The 27,699-nt window shown below is 42.9% G+C and overlaps 1 protein-coding gene across 1 annotated transcript in view; it reads left to right on the forward strand.

Annotated features, from left to right (window-relative positions):
• The window catches only part of LOC126235657 (cytochrome P450 9e2-like), a 77,823-nt gene that overhangs the window by 27,239 nt on the left and 22,885 nt on the right, over window positions 1-27,699 (forward strand). The window contains exons 3-5 of the mRNA XM_049944372.1: window positions 14,746-14,883; window positions 17,583-17,791; window positions 17,885-18,077. Coding sequence (XP_049800329.1) covers window positions 14,746-14,883; window positions 17,583-17,791; window positions 17,885-18,077 — 540 coding nt within the window. The remainder of the gene's footprint in view (window positions 1-14,745; window positions 14,884-17,582; window positions 17,792-17,884; window positions 18,078-27,699) is intronic.

Raw genomic sequence — 27,699 nt, forward strand, 5'->3', positions numbered from 1 at the left:
TCTGATTGGCTGGTATCACAAACAGCAAATCAGGTTTCGGTATTATCCCGCGCTAACCCGCGCTTTACTTCAATGACCAATCATAGTAAAATATTTCTTTCTATAGCAATTGCTAAATAAATAAATTTAGAAAAGTATCAAATATAAAATTACTCTTTCTGAAATTACAGATTAATTTGTGTTCTACTCACTATTTATTAGTACCATAAAGTGACTGCACATTTAATTATAGTAAATCCCCTGTATAGTTTAACTGGTACTGCGTGAATAAACGAAACAATTTTCATTTACTTCTGTTCTTCTTCACTCATACAGCACTCACACTGTTAATTACTGCACATATAAACCAATTATAATTATGCAAACACATTAAATATTAATCAAACATAACTTTACAACATTGTTTTGACTACGACTGCTAGCACTGTCCGTCAACTGCTGACCTCTGCCGCCTACTAGTACAACTACGTGCAGCTCTGTAACTCAGGTCCATGTCAGCTGGTGACATCTGTCGATGACTGATGCCTATAACGATATCGTCCTAACAAGTGAGAGGAGCGATGCGAAGGCGCTACGCCTCAGTACGCGTAACTAACACGACGCGGGTGATTGTTGATGATGCGGAAGCCGAATGATGGAATGAAAGTTCTTACGCTCCTCACACAAACAGATATCGTAATAGTCCTCCTTGTCACTAGAAATGATATAACACTGTTCGTAAAGTTAATTTTTCAGTTCTCAGTTCTCACTTGTACGAGCGTGCGCGTAACCGTCGCGGCGCGGCTGATTGTTGATAATGCGGAAACGCGATGACCGAACGCACGTCCTCACGCTCGCTACAAGACACCGGCACGTGACTGCACTCTTTTACGGTAACTACTTTCTACTGATTCACATCAGTTCATTCTGGGAGACCGAACACGGCGCGGATGATCGATGCTATGCGACACGCAACGAGAGGATACGTAAATACGTTATTAACGCCACTGCTCATTTTTTTGATTACTTCTTGACGCACTTTCCACTGAACCATTTCCATATTTCATCACTTTACTGTACATCTACATCTACATCCGTACTCCGCAAGCCACCTGACGGTGTATGGCGGAGGGTACCTTGAGTACCTCTGTCGGTTCTCCCTTCTATTCCTCGGTGAAGGTATGTTCTCGAAACTTCAACAAAAGCCCGTACCGAGCTACTGAGCGTCTCTCCTGCAGAGTCTTCCACTGCAGTTTATCTATCATCTCCGTAACGCTTTCGCGATTACTAAATGATCCTGTAACGTAGCGCGCTGCTCTCCGTTGGATCTTCTCTATCTCTTCTATCAACCCTATCTGGTACTGATCCCACACTGCTGAGCAGTATTCTAGCAGTGGATGAACAAGCGTACTGTAATCTACTTCCTTTGTTTTCGGACTGCATTTCCTTAGGATTCTTCCTATGAATCTCAGTCTGGCATCTGCTTTACCGACGATCAACTTTATATGATCATTCCATTTTAAATCACTCCTAATGCGTACTCCCAGATAATTTATGGAATTAACTGCTTCCATTTGCTGACCTGCTATTTTGTAGCTAAATGATAAGGGATCTATCTTTCTATGTATTCGCAGCACATTACACTTGTCTACATTGAGATTCAATTGCCATTCCGTGCACCATGCGTCAATTCGTTGCAGATCCTCTTGCATTTCAGTACAATTTTCCATTGTTACAACCTCTCGATATACTACAGCATCATCCGCAAAAAGCCTCAGTGAACTTCCGATGTTGTCCACAAGGTCATTTATGTATATTGTGAATAGCAACGGTCCTACGACACTCCCCTCCGGCACACCTGAAATCACTCTGTAACAGCACTTGCAGCAACTCTTCAACCTGAATACTAAAAAAGCCTCTCACATGCAGAGCTACACACTACACAACATAACAGTTTCGTGTCCCGTGCTCGACTCACTACAGACGCGGCTGCCCGCAAAGATACTCCACAACTAAGCCAGCGATATGACAATATGCTTACACCCTTTTCCCAGTCAGCCTTGTTAGTCTTGATTTACCAGCAGCCTTTCTGCGTTACCTTAGTTGAGAACTACTTTGGTCTTTTCAAGCAGTCTATTGTATCACCAGTGTATGGCAGTGGATAGACTTGTGATTTTGTTCGGTCATCAGTAGTCAATGCAGAAATGCCAAGCCATGTGCTGTCCTTATTCTCCACAACAACCACTGGAGAGGATCAAAGACTCTCTGGAGGTTCAGTGATTTTGTCCTGCAACATCATCTCCACTAGCTCCCACATCTCCGCTGTTAAGCTGGAGACGCCCTATATAAGCACTAGATCATTAGTAGATGAGACCAAGTGTTGATACTGTGTTTTACCAGGACCACGTGATCTGCCTTTTCTCCACTCCAGGTTCAAAAACGTCCGAAAACTTGTGAAGAACGGCAAAACATTCGCCGATGTAGTTCCTCAGACTGGCCAGATCCCAGTTCGACAGCAACTTCCTCCAGTGTGTCGTCTTTAGTTACAGTGGAGTATGCTTCTTCATAGATACCCCTGAGCTGCCCATCTGAGAATAGTGTGGTTGCTGCCATGCATGTTTGTTTAAGAGTAAGCGGCAACTACTCGTGAGAATTAGTGACCCAAATATTCTTGACCACCTGCAGTGCTTTTAATACTGTGGATAAAATTCTTCATATCTGTAGTTTATTTACATAACTGATATGTAGGACAGTTACTCTGAATTAGTTCTGTGTGACTGTAACATCTCAATCCCATCACGCAGTCATTTAACTTTAATAGAAATCTGTTTCCGTAGTAATGCTAAATAACAACCTCTGTTCTCCTTAAAACTGTAAAATAATATGTTAGCTCTAAGTTATGATTTGTTCATTTGTTTATTAAATAAATAGTTAATGAGAAAGTCATGTGACCTGTGCAGTAGTGACACCTAGCAGCTAGGTCAGTCGCTTCTGCATGACAGTACAATATATTTCCCCACAGAGTGAGCATCTACGCTACTACCATACATATGGTACTTACAATTTTAAATTTATATGACTAAGCTCGCCCCCCCCCCCCCCCATGAACCATGGACCTTGCCGTTGGTGGGGAGGCTTGCGTGCCTCAGCGATACAAATGGCGGTACCGTGGGTGCAACCACAACGGAGGGGTATCTGTTGAGAGGCCAGACAAACGTGTGGTTCCTGAAGAGGGGCAGCAGCCGTTTCAGTAGTTGCAGGGGCAACAGTCTGGATGATTGACTGATCTGGCCTTGTAACATTAACCAAAACGGCCTTGCTGTGCTGGTACTGCGAACGGCTGAAAGCAAGGGGAAACTACAGCCGTAATTTTTCCCGAGGGCATGGAGCTTTACTGTATGATTAAATGATGATGGCGTCCACTTGGGTAAAATATTCCGGTGGTAAAATAGTCCCCCATTCGGATCTCCGGGCGGGGACTACTCAAGAGGATGTCGTTATCAGGAGAAAGAAAACTGGCGTACTACGGATCGGAGCGTGGAATGTCAGGTCCCTTAATCGGGCAGGTAGGGTAGAAAATTTGAAAAGGGAAAATGGATAGGTTAAAGTTAGATATACTGGGAATTAGTGAAGTTCGGTGGCAGGAGGAACAAGACTTCTGGTCAGGTGAATATATGGTTATAAACACAAAGTCAAATAAGGGTAATGCAGGAGTAGGTTTAATAATGAATAGGAAAATAGGAACGCGGGTAAGCTACTACAAACAGCTTAGTGAACGCATTATTGTGGCCAAGATAGATACGAAGCCCACACCTACTAGAGTAGTACAAGTTTATATGCCAACTACCTCTGCAGATGACGAAGAAATTGATGAAATGTATGATGAAATGTATGATGAAATAAAAGAAATTATTCAGATAGTGAAGGGAGACGAAAATTTAATAGTCATGGGTGACTGGAATTCGAGTGTAGGAAAAGGCAGAGAAGGAAACGTAGTAGGTGAATATGGATTGGGGCTAAGATATGAAAGAGGAAGCCGCCTGGTAGAATTTTGTACAGAGCACAACTTAATCATAGCTAACACTTGGTTTAAGAATCATGATAGAAGGTTGTATACATGGAAGAACCCTGGAGATACTAAAAGGTATCAGATAGATTATATATTGGTAAGACAGAGATTTAGGAACCAGGTTTTAAATTGTAAGACATTTCCAGGGGCAGATGAGGACTCTGACCACAATCTATTGGTTATGGCCTGTAGATTAAAACTGAAGAAACTGCAAAAAGGTGGGAATTTAAGGAGATGGGACCTGGATAAACTGAAAGAACCAGAGGTTGTACAGAGTTTCAGGGAGAGCATAAGGGAACAATTGACAGGAATGGGGGAAAGAAATACAGTAGAAGAAGAATGGGTAGCTTTGAGGGATGCAGTAGTGAAGGCAGCAGAGGATCAAGTAGGTAAAAAGACGAGGGCTAGTAGAAATCCTTGGGTAACAGAAGAAATATTGAATTTAATTGATGAAAGGAGAAAATATAAAAATGCAGTAAATGAAGCAGGCAAAAAGGAATACAAACGTCTCAAAAATGAGATCGACAGGAAGTCCAAAATGGCTAAGCAGGGATGGTTAGAGGACAAATGTAAGGATGTAGAAGCTTATCTCACTAGGGGTAAGATAGACACTGCCTACAGGAAAATTAAAGAGACCTTTGGAGAAAAGAGAACCACTTGTATGAACATCAAGAGCTCAGATGGAAACCCAGTTCTAAGCAAAGAAGAGAAAGCAGAAAGGTGGAAGGAGTATATAGAGGGTCTATACAAGTACGATGTACTTGAGGACAATATTATGGAAATGGAAGAGGATGTAGATAAAGATGAAATAGGAGATACGATACTGCATGAAGAGTTTGACAGAGCACTGAAAGACCTGAGTCGAAACAAGGCCCCGGGAGTAGACAACATTCCATTAGAAGTACTGATGGCCTTAGGAGAGCCAGTCCTGACAAAACTCTACCATCTGGTGAGCAAGATGTATGAAACAGGCGAAATACCCTCAGACTTCAAGAAGAATATAATAATTCCAATCCCAAAGAAAGCAGGTGTTGACAGATGTGAGAATTACCGAACAATCAGTTTATTAAGCCACAGCTGCAAAATACTAACATGAATTCTTTACAGACGAATGGAAAAACTAGTAGAAGCCGACCTCGGGGAAGATCAGTTTGGATTCCGTAGAAATACTGGAACACATGAGGCAATACTGACCTTACGACTTATCTTAGAAGAAAGATTAAGGAAAGGCAAACCTACGTTTCTAGCATTTGTAGACTTAGAGAAAGCTTTTGACAATGTTGATTGGAATACTCTCTTTCAAATTCTAAAGGTGGCAGGGGTAAAATACAGGGAGAGAAAGGCTATTTACAATTTGTACAGAAACCAGATGGCAGTTATAAGAGTCGAGGGACATGAAAGGGAAGCAGTGGTTGGGAAGGGAGTAAGACAGGGTTGTAGCCTCTCCCCGATGTTATTCAATCTGTATATTGAGCAAGCAGTAAAGGAAACAAAAGAAAAATTCGGAGTAGGTATTAAAATCCATGGAGAAGAAATAAAAACTTTGAGGTTCGCCGATGTCATTGTAATTCTGTCAGAGACAGCAAAGGACTGGGAAGAGCAGTTGAACGGAATGGATGGTGTCTTGAAGGGAGGATACAAGATGAACATCAACAAAAGCAAAACGAGGATAATGGAATGTAGTCAAATTAAATCGGGTGATGCTGAGGGAATTAGATTAGGAAATGAGACACTTAAAGTAGTAAAGGAGTTTTGCTATTTGGGGAGCAAAATAACTGATGATGGTCGAAGTAGAGAGGATATAAAATGTAGACTGGCAATGGCAAGGAAAGCGTTTCTGAAGAAGAGAAATTTGTTAACATCGAGTATAGATTTAAGTGTCAGGAAGTCATTTCTGAAAGTATTTGTATGGAGTGTAGCCATGTATGGAAGTGAAACATGGACGATAAATAGTTTGGACAAGAAGAGAATAGAAGCTTTCGAAATGTGGTGCTACAGAAGAATGCTGAAGATTAGATGGGTAGATCACATAACTAATGAGGAGGTACTGAATAGGATTGGGGAGAAGAGGAGTTTGTGGCACAACTTGACCAGAAGATGGGATCGGTTGGTAGGACATGTTCTGAGGCATCAAGGGATCACCAATTTAGTATTGGAGGGCAGCGTGGAGGGTAAAAATCGTAGGGGGAGACCAAGAGATGAATACACTAAGCAGATTCAGAAGGATGTAGGTTGCAGTAGGTACTGGGAGATGAAGAAGCTTGCACAGGATAGAGTAGCATGGAGAGCTGTATCAAACCAGTCTCAGGACTGAAGACCACAACAACAACAACAACAACAACAACAACAACATGTCTAAGCTTCTTTTGGCTCATTTTTGTAAGTTTACCATTTTTACAATGTTATTTGAATATTTAGTTTATGTTCAAACTGATTTCTGTTGCCTTCAGTTTGTAATTTTCGTATTTTTGTGGGACATTTGGGCTCTGTATAAGTCTGAAGACGGCTACTAAAAACCGAAATTAATTACCTGATGTATTAATTACCAGATGTGTAGAATAATTCTTTGTTATTCGTTGCCGGCCGGAGTGGCCGAGCGGTTCTAAGCGCTACAGTCTGGAGCCGCGCGACCGCTACGGTCGCAGGTTCGAATCCTGCCTCGGGCATGGATGTGTGTGATGTCCTTAGGTTAGTTAGGTTTAAGTAGTTCTAAGTTCTAGGGGACTGATGACCTCAGCAGTTAAGTCCCATAGTGCTCAGAGCCATTTGAACCATTTGTTATTCGTTACATGAATAAATACATAGTGGCTATAATTAAACATTCCCTACTTGAGCGACTATGTAACTTAACAATTACTGAATAAACCAGACAGGAACTATTCTGCCACATAAAAGGTAATACTAAGCGTGGTATCTAACATGTTACACTTCCGCTGCTATTCGTATGGGAAAAAGTGCAACGTAATAATGGATCACACAATGTTGAAGTGGTTATTGGGATTGGGATCGAATAGACTTATATGATGGCCACAAAAGTTGAAAAAGTTTCACTTTGAAGTAGTTCATAAACCAAGCAAGAAACACAGTAATGCAAATGACCTCAGTAATAAGACTGCTATAGAATGGATGGTAGGCCATGTGTGACTTTGAGTCACACATTGTGTTTTCTGTCATGCTGCGAGTTGTGTAAAACAATGATATGATCATTTGTTATCAAGTCACTAAAAATGTAAAACCGTGGACCAAAGAGAAGCTGAACATTACTTGTGGTGGGTGTGCCTAGAGAAGATGTAGAACAGTATGTTAAGAACTGTATGCCATGTGCAGAATGGGTAGATTAAGCAATTGATGTGTGCTGCTTCTGAAGTTATCAGAGACCAGTACACCCTTTGGAATGATAGGGATGTGTATTACAGGACGTTTTAGCCAGACACCAAGTGCGAACTGTTATAGGTCGTTTCTCATGCTATGTGTGGATGATCGTTATACAGAATTAGCAAGCGGTAGCTAACTTACCAGTCGAAGATTTACCTTCAGATAGCCAATTGAGAGGGAATTTAAAGAGATTCTGACTTTGATCGGTGGAAAACCAATGTAGTACAATCTGTCGACAATTTTCTAAGGGTGTAGAGAAGATCCGAGAGGCCCTTAACGATACCTAAACATAGATGCGTGACGGGGCGCGACAACCACAGACTTCCGGCACCGCATGGGATTCTAACAATGCAAAGATATGTATCAGTCGTTCTGTGCATATAATACGACACAGGTCACGGTGTTTGTCACTGATAAATTTGTATACGTTTATGCTGATGGGGAAGAAGCTCCTTAAGCGCTGCAAGTCCCAACCATTGTCGCCAGACAGAAGTACAGTACATCCAGACAGAAGTACAGTACATCCAGACAGAAGTACAGTACATCCAGACAGAAGTACAGTACATCCAGACAGAAGTACAGTACATCCAGACAGAAGTACAGTACATCCTGTGGCGTTCATAAGACGATTCCGTGGTGTCCTACTTCATCCGTGGAGCGTATAGCAAAAGCTAAGCTACGTAGCTGGATATATCCAGGGGCATGCAATCCTCTGGGCTACTGGCATGATCGACATTTTCCAGACTTCTGAAGAGTTTGAGAGAGCGTTTTTGTCGAAGTACTGATCTCGAGGTATACAAGAGCGCTTAGGCGCTTAGAAAAAGAAATTTTTTATGTGGAAGTATTCTCTTACAAGAAGGGTAGTCTCTGACGCTACTTTGAGAAGTACTTAAAAAAGGCTTGATATTGAGGTTTGCCAATTACTCATAAAGATATTCCGCGCATCTTGAAGTCGAAATTCCGCCCAGGATACGCTACAAACTCATTCATGCAAATGATAAAAACGTGGATGAATTTATGTTCGTACTCACTTCAGTCGATTACATCCAGGAGTTTTTAGAGTCATGTTGTGGACAAGGAAACTGTAATACACACGTCAACAAAATTTTTGCATCTCCTCGGTTCCGAGAGTTCCGGAACCTGTACAGAAAATTGGAACAGATATCAACATAAACATCGTTTCCGCCCTTTTTATTGCACATGAAAATCACACATTGCATGCATTGCATATTGACCACCATAGAGCGAGACCTTCAGAGGTGGTGGTCCACACTGCTATACACACCTGTAACTCTAATACCCAGTAGCACGTCCTCTTGAATTGATGCATGCCTGTATTCGTCGTGGCGTGCTATCTACAAGTTCATCAAGGCAATGTTGGTACAGATTACCCCGTTCCTCAACGGAGATTCGGCGTAGATCGCTCAGAGTGGTTGGTGGGTCACGTCGTCCATAAACAGCCCTTTTGAATCTATCCTAGGCATGTTCGATAGGGTTCATGTCTGGAGAACATTCTGGCCACTCTAGTCGAGTGATGTCGTTATCCTGAAGGAAATCATTCACAAGATGTGGACGATGTGGGCGCGAATTGTCGGCCATGAAGATGAATGCCTCGCCAATATGGTTGTACTATCGGTCGGAGGATGGCATTCACGCATCGCATTATGGCGCCTTCCACGAGTCACCAGCGGGGTATGCCGGCCCCACATAATGCCACTCAAAACAGGAGGGCACCTCCACCTTGCCGCACTCGCTGGACAGTGTGTTTATGGCGTTCAGCCTGACCGGGTTGCCTCCAAACTCGTCTCCGACGATTGTCTGGTTGAAGGCATATGGGACACTCATCACTGGAGAGAACGTGATGCCAATCCTGAGTGGTCCATTCGGCATGGTGCTGGGCACATCTGTACCGCGATGCATGGGGTTGTGGTCGTAAAGATGGACCTCGCTAAGGACATCAGGAGCGAAGTTGCGCATCGTGCACCCTATTGCGCACAGTTTGAGTCGTAACACGACGTCGTGTGGCTGCACGAAGAGCATTATTCAACATGGTGGCATTGCTGTCAGGATTCCTCGGAGACATAATCCGTAGGTAGCGGAGCCGGCCGCGGTCGCCGAGAGGTTCTAGGCGCTTCAGTCCGGAAACACGCGGCTGCTACGGTCGCAGGTTCGAATCCTGCCTCGGGCATGGGTGTGTGTGATGTCCTTAGGTTAGTTTGGTTTAAGTAGTTCTGAGTCTAGGGGACTGATGACCTAAGCTGTTAAGGTCCATAGTGCTTAGACCCATTTGAACCATTTGAACGTACGTAGCGGTCATCCACCGCAGTAGTAGCCCTTGGGCGGCCTGAGGGAGGTGTGTCATCGACAGTTCCTGTCTCTCTGTATTTCTTCCATGTCCAAACAACATCGCCTTGGTTCACTTTGACACGCCTGGACACTTCCCTTGTTGAGAGTCCTTCTTGACACAAAGTAACAATGCGGACGCGATCGAACCACGGTATTGACCGTCTAGGTATGGTTGAACTACAGACAACACGAGCCGTGTACATCCTGCCTGGTGGAATGACTGGAACTGATCCATTGTCGGACCCCTTCCGTCTAATAGGCGGTGCTCATGGATGGTTGTTTACATCTTTGGGCGGGTTTAGCGACATCTTTGAACAGTCAAAGGGACTGTGTCTGTGATACAATATCCACAGGCAACGTTCGACATCTCTGAACAGTCAAAGGGACTGTGTTTGTGATACAATATCCAGAGTCAAGGTCTATGTTCAGGAGTTCTGGGAACCGGGGTGATGCAAAACTTTTTTTGATGTGTGTATGTCAGGTCCAAATGCACACAATGGCCGTGCTAATAACATCAACTTTATGCATGAAGGTTAATGGTAACTGCCAACCTCAGAATCAGTTCGGTAACAGCCTCGGTGGGCAAAGTAACTACAACGACAACGAACAGACCCAATCGCAGGTCTAACCCTGTCCTTAACAACAATCAGAATTACAACCCACGTAACAAGCAGTGGAGTAATAATCTCAACCATTCCATGCGCAAGCACAGCACTGGAATAGACTAAATAATTGCAGAACACAACCCTTGCAGATGAATCCGAACTGGAGGGATAATGCACCGATCGTAACAGATGTTCCAGACGAGTCTGCACACCAAAATGAACAATGACCGATAAACTAAGAACGACCGAATCATGGAGGGGAGAAGCGGTCAGGAATATTTGTAGGGGTTTTTCAGATGAAACGACAGAAAAAAATATCACGGATATCAACACATGCAGAAGAGATTTTCCACCAGTGCCCATCTCAGCGACAGAATGTGCAGTTGAAGGCATGCCAGTTATTGTTATTCTCGACACCGGAGCTTCAACAAGAGACAGGCATAGCCACGAGAGCGCTGTACTAGATGCACGGCCGGCGTGCACTTGTTGCCTGTTGCTGGATACAGCCAGCCCTCGCAGCTCAGCAGTCAGACGCGCGTGAGTGCAGTAGACAGGCTGACTGCTCGCCCACCAACTGCAGTAGGCAGTGCGTTCACTTCTCGTTCCCAGGCAGACTCTTGTTGAGAGTCTGCACAAGCCGATGGTGCTTCGACTTGCTCCATGGTCACAGACAGCACGAGCCACGCGGCACTCACAAGGGTAACTGCGCTCACAACCGTTACAGCGTGTACCTAAAGCAAACCTGATTTGTATTCTCACAGTGGCGCCACTAGCGGCACTCTCACGCGACTAGTGCGAAACTGGAAGAGATATCGTCTTTCAGGTTGTGAGTTAACGGGCGAGTTGTGGCGCCTGAAAATATTCAGAGTTGGCGGCCACTGCTCGGGCCACTCGGCAAGCCGCGGGATGCCGCACAAGGGCCGGACCGCGTGGTCCAGGGACTGTAAATTGTACGAGTAACACCCAGTAACGAATTCCCGAAATCTAAACTGTTCATCCAATTTCGTCGATTGACGTGTCTTTAGAAAGCTATTAATGTAAACCTAAATTGGTATGAATTACAGGCATGTATCTGGAATACTACATGAGTTATTGGAGGTCAAAGTGGCCAATTACTGTTAATCTCGTCAGGCCATAAGTACTCCACAGTTACACGAAAAAACGGTAGCAGCATGCTTATAAATATATTTATTCATCTGTGTCTTTGTTTGTATCCGATATACACTATTCACGAAGAAATTGGTCAATTATTTACTGCGTTATAGAAAGCACAGAGACATTAGGTTACTGGCTTACTTCTATTCCTTTGATATGTTTTTCTTTAATTTGTTTATGTATTTAATAATGTGTGTTTGAGCGTGTTTATGGTCCAGCTGTAGGAATATTTATTTAATTTGAAATTATTATAATTTCAAGTATTTCGAATGTGTTCCATTGTGTTTGTGAGTGTGCATTGGCTCGAAGACAGGGCGGGACCGCTCTAGCCAATCACAGCGATCGTTCCAAAGAGGACACGAGGGGACAGTACGGCACGACGGACGCAGAGTCCCAGGAAAGACTTGGAGAGTGGAGCAGTTTGCGCTTGGTCATGTGGAGCAATATTTCGGAGTGCCGACTTGTGCTCTTGTGTAATTTCCATGGCTTCTGCAGTGAAGACGTAGTATGCCTTTAGAAGTGAATATCTCGCGAGCTATGTTGTTGTTCATAACTAATTACATGAAGCAGGAATCTATTGCTTCCCTGTTATTCAACTTATATTTTATTTAATTGCTGGATCATCGACACCAATAACAGTTTTACAGTAATAAAGGGCATTCTTAAAGGTACGTGCTTCTGCTATTGTACACACAATTTAAAGTCGTTAAAATGGAACCTACAGAAATTATTTAATTGCAGTCTTTCATTTATAAATTTCTATATAACATTCAAAATTAGCAATTATTGAGTGATAGGAACCTTCGACCATTCGATTCATGTGTACATTCATATTGTATACTGTAGACGCAGCAGTATTTGGCCTGTAACGCGACAACTACGTATCCCAGCCCCTAGACAACGAAACCAGACGAAACTTTTAATGTTTCAACTCTGAGTCGGGGGGTACGTAGTTGAGGGCCACCACACCACATCATCATTTTGTTTTTTGAAACCCCGCAGGATGTAGTGAGACCCCTACCAACTTTCGTTTCTATCGCACTACTCCTTATTGGTGTGCGATTTTGTTTTCCGTCAGCACAGTATCAACATAACAGCGTCGCAAGCTACTGTCCCGCCGTCGGGAGAAGACGTTTTACAAACGTGTGCCCTGTTATATACCAAATGTAAGCAAGCATGTAACTCAGGCACGGTTCGAGTGTTGATTATCATGGCTGCATATGAAGTGTTCAAAATTCCGACCTTGAGCATTGCTACACATCATCAAGTGATTACAGAGAGGCAATACTGCACGTTGAATTACACCTGGAGGTAACGGCAGCACATACACGTGTTATGAGGCATTTCCTGCCTTCGGTAGTCGGCGATGTTTCCTTTTAATCTTCTTGTTTTAATTTTCGCCACAGATAAAATTATAGAAGTGTTAAGTTTGGTAGGTGTGCAGATCGTTTTGCCGTTCCTGAACTTGTTTTCCAATGCTCTCCATCGACTCTATTGAAAGGGTTTGTCAGTTCAGTTGGGGAAAGGGACGGACATCCGTTAAGTAGATGCCCCACCGATTGCCTTTGCCCAATGGGATTTCTTGCAGTAATTGCGTCACCAGTACATCTAAAAAACTCGAGATGCTTGTAATTATTTAGATTCCCGTCCACAAAACAGAGACCGATGATGCAAGTCTTGGAAAACACACAGCAAACGTTGACAGACCAAGAGCGTCGTTCCATCCACTGCTCTGAGTCAGCCTAGATTTTCAACTGACCATGAACGCATGTTGCGAAGATTGACTTGCCCACGATTCGTAAACGATACTTCTTCCTTACACAAAATTTTACATTAATGTGGAACTTCATTTTGCTCTTTTCGTAGATAATATTCGGAGATCTGTAACCAGTTTTCGAAGTCACTGACGTGAAGTTGTAGGAGCACCGAGATGCGACGAGCACGAAATGCGGCCGAATGTAATGTCCGCATAACACTCGTCTGAGGGAGCCGCTCGTGCCTTCTAAACGCCTCCTAGCGACATTTGTATTGAGTGTCACTGCTGCTAAAATGTTTGTATCATTTCTCTAAACAGTTGTTCTTCCTTTTTCCTTTGCATATTTTAATCTCCACACTTACAATTTCGAGAATTTTTCTTTATAACCTTTGTAAAGAGAGATCTTGAGCGTTTGGCACCATCTGAATACTCTTCAGTACACAACCACAACGCTGCTCTAATAATCTGGCGAAATAGCTATCACTTGTACTCACCACACCTGAGTTTCGTGCTTCCGTAACTTTGACACAATAGGTAATACCGTTTGTGGAACATCTCCTCTTGACGACGGACAGGGGTTTTCGGTGCTGTTTTCATTTGCGAATGTCAGGAAATCCGCCACATTGTACGCTGTACCTTGACGAAAGCTACACCTCCATATATTAAATAATTCTGGATGTCTGCCTGTATAAGGACTAGGGGAGGGCAGCGTATCTTCACTAGCGAAGTAGACAATGGGTAGCGGTTAACGAATTCGTTTGCGGGTAATGTTTCATAGTAGCTATTTAATGAAACTCACGTCAACACTAAATACATCCAGCAACTCACAACAGGAAATGGTTGATAAGTGATCCACCTCACCCACTGTGGCTGTCTTATGCATGCAACAACCTCACGGAGCTCAAAATACGAATTTTGTTCTTCCAGCTGAGTGTTTCAACTCAACCTGATCTATTTCTCCTTACCTGGACAATATCAACAATTATGGCAAACATTTAGGAAATCATATTTTATACTCTCTTTGAAATGCTTAGTCATTAGCTTTTTCTTATTGCTGTCATTAAACGGTAGTTTGTCTAGCACTTATTTAATGGATTTCCGGTAATTCTTTTAGCGAATGTAGATCCGGCACTGACATTCGATGTGTACTGACTGGAAAGAACCTCCACGTTCGATTTATTTTCAGACGTATGTATGAGATTTGCTAATGCGATAAACGTGAAATACAAAATTAAATCTGACTGGGAAATAAAATATTTTGTTATTAACCAAAACTGTGTCTTAGAACTGAATAAAACTAATGATGAAACACAACAATCAAATGTTTTCATTACTGTCATCCACCTTTTAATGAAAGCATGATCCTCACTAATCAATATCTGCTATTCGAATGTTATGTAGTTTAATTCATGAACAAATGTGAGTCCTGAAAGCACGTTGATCAACTGTTCTATTTTTAGGAAAAGAGTGGCATGACATGAGAACCACGCTGAGCCCTGCTTTTACTACGATGAAAATTAAGAATATGTTCATGCTGATAACAGACATTGGACAACAAGTTGTTGCTTACTTAGAGAAACAAACACATGATTTTGATGGTGAGTATTTACCTGCTTTACAAAATAGGTGTATCTCTGTAAAGTATCTTTAATCAGTAGCTTTACAAAGGAAACTGATCATCCAAGAAAAATTTGTTGTTAGTCATGGTATGCAGACACACAATTTATGTTTCCTTAATACGAGGGATGTTCAAAAAATACGTTCCGGTTGGTCTTGAAATGGAAACCACGATGAAAATCCGGTGAAGATGTGTGGGCAGTGACTCTAGAAAGCCCGTCAATCGCTTCATGTCGCTCTTAGTAGCTTTGAGCACACAGTTAGCACGTAAAGATGGCTAGAAAATAGTATCTCCCGCCACGTAAGGATGCCTACCAAGAAATTTCGCTTGATTTCACGCAACCCCACGTAACGTAACTGTCATTCACTTACTACGTCAAGACAATCGTCGACCGTAGACTGCAGGGACAATGTAGAGGCTCCTGCAGCGTTTCCAGTGGCTCCCTCTGATTTTCATCTCTGCTCACATGAAGCACTGGCTACAAAGACAACACTTTGGCACAGACAACGAGTTGCGGACCGCGCAGAGTATTGGTGGAAAGCACAGGTAGCTGTCTTCTGCGGCGAGGTTATTGAAAGCTGGTTCCATGCTACGACAGATGTCTTGTTGGAGCGGTGACTATGTACAGAAAAAGCTGGAAGATACAGCTAACTACTTTTGAGTACATTATGGGAGTGACAGTGATCAATGTGTTACAAATATTTACTATAAAAACAGTCTTGATCACGATTCATTTATTAAGGTGACAGGTTTCGACCACTACTGTGGACATCTTCAGACCATTGAGTAGGAACCTCTTTCTGCTGATTCTCCAGCAGAAAGAGGTTCCTACTCAATGGTCTGAAGATGACCACAGTAGTGGTCGAAACCTGTCACCTTAATAAATAAATCGTGATCAAGACCTTTTATAGTAAATATATAGCTAACTGTCGCAAATAAAACGTTTCTCATTTTCACCGTGGTTTCCAATTCGCGACCGTTCGGAACTTACTTTCTGGACAACCGTCATACTTCGCACGACACGCGATTGTGATACAGCATTTACAGGAGAGCAGGTGTGGGTGACGAATACAATCGTTTAAAGCTACTGTATCTGATAGAACATTGCATGCTCGGCGGTTCTTGTTCATATTTCGTATCACGCCACATACCTACACTATGTGATCAAAAGTATCCGGACACCTGACTGAAAATGACTTACTAGTTCGTGGCGCCCTCCATCGGTAATGCTGGAATTCAGTACGGTGTTGGCCCACCATTAGCCTTGCTGACAGCTTCCACTCTCTCAGGCATAGTTCAATCAGATGCTGGAAGGTTTCTTGGGGAATGGCAGCCCATTCTTCACGGAGCGCTGCACGGGGGAGAGGTATAGATGTCGGTCGGTGAGGCCTGACACGAAGTCGGCGTTACAAAACATCCCAGAGGTGTTCTATGGGATTCAGGTCAGGACTCTCTGCAGGCAAGTCCATTACAGTGATGTTATTCTCGTGTAACCACACCGCCAAAGGTTGTGCAATATGAACACGTGCTCAATGGTGTTGAAAGATGCAATCGCCATCCCCGAATTGCTCTTCAACAGTGGGAAGTAAGAAGGTGCTTAAAACATCAATGTAGGCCTGTGCTGTGACAGTGCCACGCAAAACAACAGGGGGTACAAGCCCCCTCTGTGGAAAACACGGCCACATCGTAACACCACCGTCTCCGAATTTTACTGTTGGCACTACAGACGCTGTCAGATGACGTTCACCGGGCATTCGCCATACCCACACCCTGCCATCGGATCGCTACATTGTGTTCCGTGACTCGTTACTCCACACAACGTTTTTCACTTTTCAGTCGCCCAATGTTTACGCTCCTTACACCAAGCGAGGTGTCGTTTGGCATTTACCGGCCTGATGTGTGGCTTATGAGCCATAAAATCCAAGTTTTATCACCTGCCGCCAAGCTGTCATAGTACTTGCAGTGGATCCTGATGCAGTTTGGAATTCCTGCATGATGGTCTGGACTCTCTTCAACTGTCGGCGGTCACTGTCAGTCAACAGACGAGGTCGGCCTGTACGCTTTTGTGCTGTACGTGTCCGTTCACGTTTCCACTTCACTATCAAATCGGAAACAGTGGACCTAGGGATGTTTAGGACTGTGGAAATCTCGCGTGCAGACGTCTGACTCAAGTGACGCCCAATCACCTGACCACGTTCGAAGTCCGTGAGTTCCGCGGAGCGCCCCATTCTGCTGAGGTCGCTGATATGGTGTACCTGGCAGTAGTTGGCAGCGCAACGCACCTAATACGAAAAACGTATGTTTTTGGGGGCGTCTGGATACTTTTGATCACATAGTGTACGATCATTTGCTTATGACAACCCTGCGGTGTGAGAAACGGAATTAAGAGCTTAAATGTACATGCCTTTGGTGAGGTTAAGAACACAATAGGAATACTCAAAGATGCAGCAGGATTTCCTAAGCCGACATTTTGAAGTTGACGCTAACAGCAGGGCATTATGTGCCATTATGCGTGCATAAGTGTAAGTAATACATGCAATTGGATCTATCTTAAACAGGTATGTACTGTAATAATAGAAGTGTAACATGACTTTGTTTTTCAACGACATACTTAAGTAAGGACAGGCAATACTGGTACTACATAATGTTGACCGCATGGTGTTCATATCGTTGTTGAAGTTTCCGCTGGAAATGAGAACTTGCTCGTACTGGAGATGAAAGACTTCTTCACACGCATCACCAATGACGTCATCGCAACGACAGCGTTCGGTATCAAAGTAGACTCGCTGTCGGAGCCGGACAACTTGTTCTACCGGATGGGTCGCGACCTCACCACCGTCAAAGTGGTCGTCGGCATCGGATACACGCTGTTCCCGAAACTCATGGAGGTGAACATTCCCATAATGTTGTGCGTTATGTCGACTTCTGCTAGTCATTTTCTTTGCGCTCTAACTGTATGTTGTACATTTTGTTTGTGGTAGCTGCTAGGAATACCATTCATGGACCGGAGTGCAACAGAGTTCTTCAGATCCACGGTGATCGAAACCATCGAGACTCGTGAAAAGCAAGGGATCGTTCGTCCCGACGTCATCCATTTGCTCATGCAGGCACGTCGTGGCGAACTGCGCTCAGAAGAGGCGGGCAAGGACGGAATCACCGAAGGCAAAGGAAAACGTAAGTGCAGCTCATTATTCGTTGAATTTGAGTCATAGTTTTGTTGGTGTCGGCAGGATATGTTAGTACATTACAGTTCAAATTTAAAATGCTCGCAGTAATTTGTATCTCTGTCTTGAAACCAACGATAGTACGATTTGTTGTTCTTGTGGTCAATAAATGTCAAGCTACAGGCAGTGTTAATGGTCCCTGGCCTGATTACTGTTAGTGTGTCGATAAAAACTCAGGCTATTCTTATTATATTTGATACCACTGACAATTAGGACTAACTACCCTTTACATGGTAATTACTGTACTAGGTGCGCCATAATTCTTTGTACTATCATTAAAATAAGTGATGACAAAAACATTGCAAATAGACTTCCTTCAGTAGTGTTCTGATATTGAGCATCAAGTATCTTATTAAGTAATAACATGTCTGCATGTAATCTTGTGCGTATTGGTAAACTCGAGAAACGTTCAAGCTACAATATTTTCCATCTATTCTGATTCCATTAGGACAACGTACGCCGTCCATTGCAGAGCACACTTGAGAATCTATTCAGGACTTTTTTTCTAGTGGACTTCTGGCTTCCAAAGTATATGGGAATTTAGGACAACACACTGTCAGATACAGTTAGGAAGGGCTCTTGGATCAATTTAAATCTTCGGCACTCTGTTGCTTCGAGCTGTCGCTTTAAATGGCAGTGAAGTCATTTCTCCGTCACCATCTCTACGCCAGCTCCTTCTCCCATCTCAGAGTCCGGAATCTTTCCTCTCTAACTAGGCTCTAATACTACCTCCAAACGTAAACTCCAGACAGTACACGTACTTCAATCAACTTATTGTCCATACATTGCTGCTTTAAACTTGTGAAGGCGCAGTTAGCGACAACAAATACTCTGAAGGCTTTCACGACCGGATGACATATCTTCTGGTAAACCTTCCGCGATGTAAGGTCGTGGTCCATGAAACTCTTCAGCTCCTAACGTTTCGTCCAGAGCTGCGCTGGACATCTTCAGAGGGGTGTTTCTCCTCCGGTGAGTCTTGCCGACTGTTGCCGACTGTCGGCAAGACTCACCACGACCTTACATCCCGGAAGGTTTACCAGAAGATATAACAAATACTCTGTTCAAGAATCACAAGAGGCAGAGGCGTACTTGGAAAATGCCAGTAGATGCGGGAAGATTACAGTCAGAGCACATCAGGGGCAGGCAGAGACTCCGAAATCAGTTACTGGATTGTATGGTGTACCGAGAAGCAGATTTAGGCTCACATCACTATTTAATAATGATGAAGAATAGGCTGAAATTCAAGAGACCAGTCAGGAAGAATCAAAGCGCAAAGAAGTACTAAGGAGGGCGGTAACTTTACGAGCGCATTGAGAAATCAACTTTTAAAGGCAGAGGAGAGAGCGAGTAGGTGGATAGAGTACATTAAAGGCCTCTTAGAGAAGGAGGACTTGTCTCATAACGTCGTAGAAGAAGAAACATGAGTCGTCATGGGAGAGATAGGGGATTCAGTATCAGAATCATAATTTAAAAGAGCACTGGACGATTTGAGATCAAGTAAGACCGAAGGGCTGGATAACATTCTATCGGAATTTCTATCATCATTGGGCGAAGTGGCCACAAAATGACTATTCACTTTGGTGTGTAGAATATATTAAACCGCAAGAGCCGACAAGTGTGAAAATTATTGCATAGTCAGCGTAACAGCTCAAGCATCCAAGCTGCTGACAACAAAAGTATGCAAAAGAATGGAGAAGAAAACTGAGGATCTATTATATGATGATCATTTTGACTTTCACAAAGGTAAAGACACCTCTTACGTTGAACTTGATAATGGAAGCAAGACTTAAGAAAAAACAAGACACCTTCATAGAATTTTCCGAGGTGGAAAAAGCGTTCAACACTATACTATGGTACAAGATGTTAGAAATTCTGATAACAATATAGGTAAGCTGTAGGGAAAGACGGGGATATACGATATGTACAAGGACTAAGACGGAAGAGCAAGAGTGGGAGACCAAGAACGAAGTGCTCCGATTAAAGAGGGTGTAGGGCAGGGGTACAGGCTTTCGCTCATCCTGTTCAATTTATACATCGAAGAAGCAAAGACGAAAATGAAAGAAAGGTCTAAGAGAGGAATTAAAATTCAAGGTGAAAGAATGTTAATGATAAGATGCGGTGATGATATTCCTATCCTTAGTGAAAGCGAAGAAGAATTATGGGTCTGTTGAACGCAATGAGTATAGAATATAGATTGAGAGTAAATTGAAGAAAGCCGTAAGTAATGAGACGTTGGAGAAATGAGGGCAGCGAGAAACATAAAATCAGAACTGGGTATAACGAAGCAGACGAAATTAAGGAATTTTGCTTCTAGGCAGCTAAATAAACGCTGGTGGACGGAGCAAGGGGCACATAAAAAGCAGAGTAGCGTTTGCAGAAAGGGCGTTCCTGGCCAAGACTAATGTATTATCATCAAACATAGACCTTAACATGTGGAAGAAATTTCTGAGACTGTACGTTTAGAGCACAGCATTGTATGGCTGTGAAACACTGATTATGGGAAAACCGGAACAGAAAAGAATCGAAAAATTTGAGATGTGGTGCTGGAGACGAATGGTGAAAATTAGGTGGACTGATAAGAATAAGGAATGAGAAGATTATCTGTAGAATCGGCGAGGAAGGGAGTATGTGAAAAACTCTGTCAAGAAGAAGGGTCAGGATGATGAGAATCTATGAAGACATGATGGTACTGGAGGGAGATGTGGAGGGTGAAAACTAAACTGTAGAGGAAGACAGAGGCTGGGTTACATCCAGCAAATAACTCAGGACATTGCTGCTCTGAGGTGAACAGGAAGGCACAAGAGAGGAATTAGTGGTGGGTCGCATGAAACCAGCCAGGAGATTGACGACCCACCTCTGAGAGCTCTACACGAGTATCAGACAGAACTGAAAAGGTCAGTGAAATGAAAAGGAGAGAGATTCCGCCGAAATGTTGCCAAGGCTGTTTGCAGTATGCTGCAGAAGTTGCTCTGGGAAGCCCGTACACATCCTCCACGGAGTCCTGACCTCTTCCCCTCGTGATTTCCATAATTTTGGAGCCCGTAAAAAAGACGTTCGTGCCTGACAGTTTGCTTCGGGCGAAGATGTGCACGCCTGAACAGAATCCAAGTTCCATAGGCAACTGTAAACGTTTTCCGTAAGGGCATTAAGCGTCTTGTCTCATAGTGGGAAAAATATATTAACAGTTATGGTGATTGCTTTTGAAATCATGTACTGTTTACTTACTTGTTTTCCGTCTCTCTCATTTTCACTTGATAGCTCCTCACATATCGACAAGTTGATATAAGCAAAGGCACACGCATCACTGTAAGAATGTCAACTGCCATTACATCAGCAAGTTGAAGAGGAAGCATGGGTAAGGCGGGAGGTGAGCAGATAACTGGGTGGTGGGAAATGGCGGGGAAAGGTCGTCTCTCTGGGAGATGTTGCCGCACACGTGGAATTACTTCGTAGACAACGAGGGTGATGAAATAACGTACCCCTTGGACAAGCTATTTGCACTTTCTAGCGTATTTGCAGTGGAGTTTCGTGTCTTGTAATGTTGCTGACGGAAGATTTCCTAATTACCGTGTCTTGTAGGGGATAAGGAATCTGCTTCCTTCCGCCGTTACACGATACAATAAAAAGATATATTCATCAGTGAATAACCAGTAGAACGCGTTTAGCCGTGAATACATCGCTGGCCTGCCAGAACCGTTTTCAGTACACAGTGAGGTGACAAAAGCCATGGAATGGCGAGATGCACATATGCAGGTGGCAGTAATATCGTGTACACGAGGTATAAAAGGACAGTGCATGGGCTGAGCTGTCATTTGTATTCAAGTGATTCATGTGGAAAGGTTCCCAACGTGATTATGACCGCACAACGGCAATTAAGAGACTTGGAAAGCGGAATGGTAGGTAGAGCTGGACCCATGGGACATTACATTTGGGAAATCGTTAGGGAATTCAATATTTCGAGATCCACAATGTCAAGACTGTGCCGGCAATACCACATTTCAAGCATTACCTCTTACCACGGACAATGCAGTGGCCGACGGTCACTACTCAACGACTGAGAGCGTAGGGTTTTCAGTGCTAATGGACACGCAGGACTGCGTGAAATAACCGCAGAAATGAATGTGGAACGTGGGACGAACATATCCGTTAGGACAGTGCGACGAAATTTGGCGTCAGTTGCGCTGTGGCGGAAGGTGACCGACACGAGAGCGTTTGTTAATAGCACAATACCACCTGCAGCGCTCTCCTGAGCTCGTAATCATATCACTGGGACTCGAGACGACTGGAAACCCGTGGCCTTGTCAGATGAGACTCAATTTCAGTTGGTAAGAGCTGATGGTAGGGTCGGAGTGTGGTGTAGACCCCACGTAGCCATGGACCCAAGTTTTCAACAAGGCGCTGTGCGAGCTGGTGGTGGTTCCATAGTGGTGTGGGCGGTACTTAGGTGGAACTCTGCTCTGGTCCAAAACCTATCATTGAGTGGAAATGCTTCTGTTCGGCTGCTTATAGATCATTTGCAGCCATTCATGGACTTCATGTTCCCAAACAACGATGGAACTTTTATGGATGACAGCGTGCCATGTCGCCGGGAAACGGTTGTCTGCTATTGGTATGAAAAACTTTCTGGACAGTTCGAGAGAATTATTTGGCCACCCAGTTCGCCCGACATCAGCCCATCGAACATTTATGGGACGTAATCAAGATGACAGTTCGTGCACAAAATTCTGCACTGGTAACACGTTCTCAATTATGACCTTCTATAGAGGCAGAATGGCCCAGTATTTGTATTGTATTGTACTGTATTTTTATTGATCCAGGCAATCATAGTATTGTACAGCTGTACATATGATATTGGACAGGTCAAGAGAGCTATTTACAAGTAATGTTTACAAATTGATTTTTACATTATTTTGCAGCAAGGAAATTATCTACCTTAAACAAAACAGTTAATACAAATCATAGAATTGTAAGATTGTACATACGATATTGGACAGGTCAAGAGAATATATTTGCAAGTAATTTTTAATAAATTGATTTTACATTATTTTGTAATGAGGAAGTTAGCTATCTTTAACAAAACAGTAAATACAAATGTTGTATGGTAAATTACAAACAGCCAATACAAATGTAATAGTAAAGCAGTCCAGCGTATTTCATAGACATGCACAGTATATAATAATCCAGTATATTTCTGCCGGGGACTTTCGCGGCTTGTTGCGTCCAGTGCCACGTCGATTTGCTACTCTGTGCTGGGCAAAAGGAGGTCCTTGTCACCTCAGTGTGTAAGTAGGCTGTTTAGGTTTTTTTATTGGTAACGCCACGTAGCGCTCTGTATGAAAATCACTGGCTGTGCTGTGTGCAGTCTGTGGCTGGTTTGCATTGTTGTTTGCTATTGTAGTGTTGGACAGCTGGATGTTAACAGCGCGTAGCGTTGCGCAGTTGGAGGTGAGCCGCCAGCAGTGGTGGATGTGGGGAGAGAGATGACGGAGTTTTGGGAGCGGATGATATGGACGTGTGTCCATCAGAGACAGTAAATTTGAAAGACTGGATGTCATGAACTGATATATATATATATATATATATATATATATATATATATATTATTACTTTTGAACACTATTAAGGTAAATACATTGTGTGTTCTCTATCAAAATCTTTCATTTGCTAACTATGCCTATCAGTAGTTAGTGCCTTCAGTAGATTGAATCTTTCATTTAGCTGGCAGTAGTGGAGCTCGCTGTATTACAGTAGTTCGAGTAACGAAGATTTTTGTGAGGTAAGTGATTTGTGAAAGGTATAGGTTAGTGTTAGTCAGGGCCATTCTTTTGTAGGGATTATTAAAAGTCAGAGTGCGTTGCGCTAAAAATATTGTGTGTCAGTTTAGTGTTGATCAGAATAAGTAAAGAGAGTAATGTCTGAGTACGTTCAGTTTTGCTCAGCTGTTTGAAAATCAAATAATGTAAGTGGTTTATGAGCACAGTAATTCATTAATTATTCTAAGGCAGGGTGTATACGACCCGGGACAACCGGGAGATCCGGGAAAAACCCGGGAATTTTTTCATCCGGAGAAAACCGGGAAAAACCCGGGAATTGTTTAGAATTCCGGGAAATTTTCATTGTTTTGGTTTTCAGTTAAATTTAGTGATTTGACTGGTAAGAACCAATACTCTAACAAAGGATATTGCTGTATGCGGCTACTGCAGAATAATACTGCAGCAACAAAACATGAACGAGAAAAAAAAAGAAAATAAGTTGCAAAGGAAATGCGTCGTATACGAAAACAAAACAGTGCTCATACAAGCGTCTGCTAACAGCAATGTATGTCAAAAGCTTTAGCACTGCTTTATAACAAATTGCCTGCGATGAGCGTGATGTGACAACTGTTTAAATTAGATTCGTTTGACGTGTTGCGGGCGGGCTCTTGAGCATGCGCAGTTGAGTCGCGTATGAGTAATACGTTCTCCCGCTTCTGGTTACAGAAGTGTGGCTGGGCGCCACTACTTAATATTGCCCCGGTTCGGAAATACAGTAAATCTGGGGCTGATGCACAGAGCAGTCTGAGTTGAGGTGGGGAGTCTCCACGTGGCCTGTGTTTACGTTCAGTGATTTTGTTGTTTCCTCTTCGTTTATTGCGCTCACGTTAAATGATAACAAAACGGATTTTTGTGGCCGGGAGCTATCAAATGAATTAAAATACGTTCGCGTAATTACAGAAGGCTAAAATACGTCATCAGCTTCAGATTTTATCCCAACGTTTCTGACAGTCAAGCATTAATCGCCTTACAGAACAATGAAGTTATTTTTGCCGGTTTGCTGAAGAGATTTCGCTGAAAATTAATCTTTTCTGCTGAGGCAGTCAATCTATGTGAATCGAAGTGTTTAATTTCAAACTATTGGCTAGTTTCAACTGTTCGCTGGATTTCAAGTGCACGTGTGGCATTATGCCATAATAAAAAAATCAAACATTAGATAGTACAGACTGCTGCTCCAAGAAAATTTACATACGAATGTGCATTTTAAGCCGAATTATCCGTTTTAGTATGGTTCACGAAATTCCGACGCTCTTGAAGTATCGTATGATGTCTTGTTTCTTTTATGACATATGTAAGATCTTTTAATGTTTTACACGTACCAACATATAGGCTTCCAGCGTCATCGTAGCTGCGCAAGCACGGTGACGCCTGTTGTGTGGCGCTCTCTTCCTGAAACGAACAGGTCGCGGGAAAATATTACGAATGGTGGTTTGAAAAGCATTACATTCAAAGCAGATTTCCTTTTACGCAAGATGAACTATGTGCAAGAATGTACGATGACTTTCTTAAATCACAAAGCTTTTGACTCTCATTTAAAAATCAACTCTTTGAGGATGACCATTTAGAAGAATTTCGAGCCCAGAAGATCAGACATTTACGTCGTTATTAAAAATTTTACTGACACATTTATGTGATGTATCTTAAAGTGTAACACGCGCAAAAAGATCCACGTTATGTGTGGAACCTTAGCTCCCCGTCCAGTTTATTAATCTTAGAGACCAATATTATATGTGAATGCTATGTATATTAATTTAAACCATTAACTTTTCTTATTTGTGTCTTCGCGCTACTGACGAGTGATCTTGCTATTTGCTGACTACATCACGTGTCCTGTGCTGTCATCAGCTGGCGAGATCACGTGGCATGAGCTATGACTGTCTTACAAAAGCGCATCGCAATCTCGATTTCAATGTTTCGGAAAGTAACATGCGGTGTTTATTGGAATTCAAATTTATACCTTCGCAATACGAAAATATGCAGCGTACATGTTGCTGCACATCAAAGGTCTTTCAAAACTTGTTTTCTCCTCTGAGTTTAGTTTTCTAAAGTGTCGGGGAATTCTACTCCTGTATATAAAACAATAAACATTCAAAGGATTGATGATGGTTCAAATGGCTCTGAGCACTATGGGACTCAACTGCTGAGGTCATTAGTCCCCTAGAACTTAGAACTAGTTAAACCTAACTAACCTAAGGACATCACAAACATCCATGCCCGAGGCAGGATTCGAACCTGCGACCGTAGCGGTCTTGCGGTTCCAGACTGCAGCGCCTTTAACCGCACGGCCACTTCGGCCGGCTAAGGATTGATGAGTTTTACTGTGCGGAGGAAGAGTATACTGTCACTTAACGCCGAAAAGTCTATTTTCATCTGGGAGAAAGTGTATTTTTAACCGGGAAATCCGGGAAAAATCCGGGAATTTTTTTTCCTTGTCCACGTATACACCCTGTAAGGGGACGTTTCATATGTCGACCCTTAGCCGAGGATACCTCACTGGAATCTTCTGATTTTTTCTTGTAGTTTGTGTAATTAGTGTACCTATTGTTTATTGCTAGCGCGTAATTATAGAGAGAATTTTCTTTGTAGTTGTAGTTTTTCATTGTTGTACAGTAAAACAGTTGTGGCATGCATGTAGATTTGCACCAAGTATTTCGCAGCTGCGCTTGCAATTAACGAGATATTATTTTCAGTGCTATGTTAATGGGTTTTCTTATTTTGCTCTTCAAATTGTGCTTTTCTGTGTTATCGTGTGAAATATTGTGACAATAATGGCGTGTGAAAAACGTAATACTAGGTTCCAAAGTAAACTGAGAAATGACAGTGAAGACGAAAGCAGTGCGTTAGCGCCACTGTGAAATGAATTAACTAATGTTCAAAGTAGTAATTTGGTAACTGTGCATAGGGAAATGGAGCGGGCCGCAAATAATGGCGTAGACAGTGAAACAATTAGTGAACAGGGAAGCATTATCGATCGATCGGTCGGCAACAGCTCGCCTCAGGAATCCGAAATGACAGGACACAATCTCGCAAATACTGTAGATTCAGGTTTGGGGTCCTCACCGTTTTCTCTGATAAGTCAAGACACATTTTCTGCTTGTCAAAATGTGAATGCTGCCGGTGCAACTTCACTGGCGAAAAGCACTGAGGAACATGTTTCAGACACCAGTGTATTGTTATTACAATTAATACAACAAATGGGACAAAATCTTCAAAAGTCATAATATATATAGCAGTTCATGACATCCAGTCTTACAAATTTACTGTCTCTGATGGACACACGTCCAGATCATCTGCTCTCAAAACTCCGCCATCTCTCTCCCCACATCCACCACTGCTGGCGGCTGACCTCCAACTGCGCAACGCTACGCGCTGTTCACAGCCAGCTGCCCAACACTACAATAGCAAACAACAATGCAAACCAGCCACAGACTGCACACAGCACAGCCAGTGATTTTCATACAGAGCGCTACGTGGCGTTACCAATACAAAAAACCTGAACAGCCTACTTACAAGTGTACTAGCTGTTTATAAATGAAAGGTACAGATTTAAAAATTAGCAATAAATGTATGTATTGCTTTACATGGGGAAACAGTGCAGCACAAGAGGCGGCAACTGTCCAAGTTTTTTATGCGTTACCCACTGTTCGCTTGTCATGATTACTGCGCAGGAGTAGCGTCTATTTCTAAGATGGCGTCCCACTACGGCTTCACGTGAGTTCCGTTTTGAGTTGTCCAAATACGTGCTTACAGTGCAGCGTG

The sequence above is a fragment of the Schistocerca nitens genome, chromosome 2 (genome assembly GCF_023898315.1).
Source record: "Schistocerca nitens isolate TAMUIC-IGC-003100 chromosome 2, iqSchNite1.1, whole genome shotgun sequence".
NCBI classification, from domain to species: domain Eukaryota; kingdom Metazoa; phylum Arthropoda; class Insecta; order Orthoptera; family Acrididae; genus Schistocerca; species Schistocerca nitens.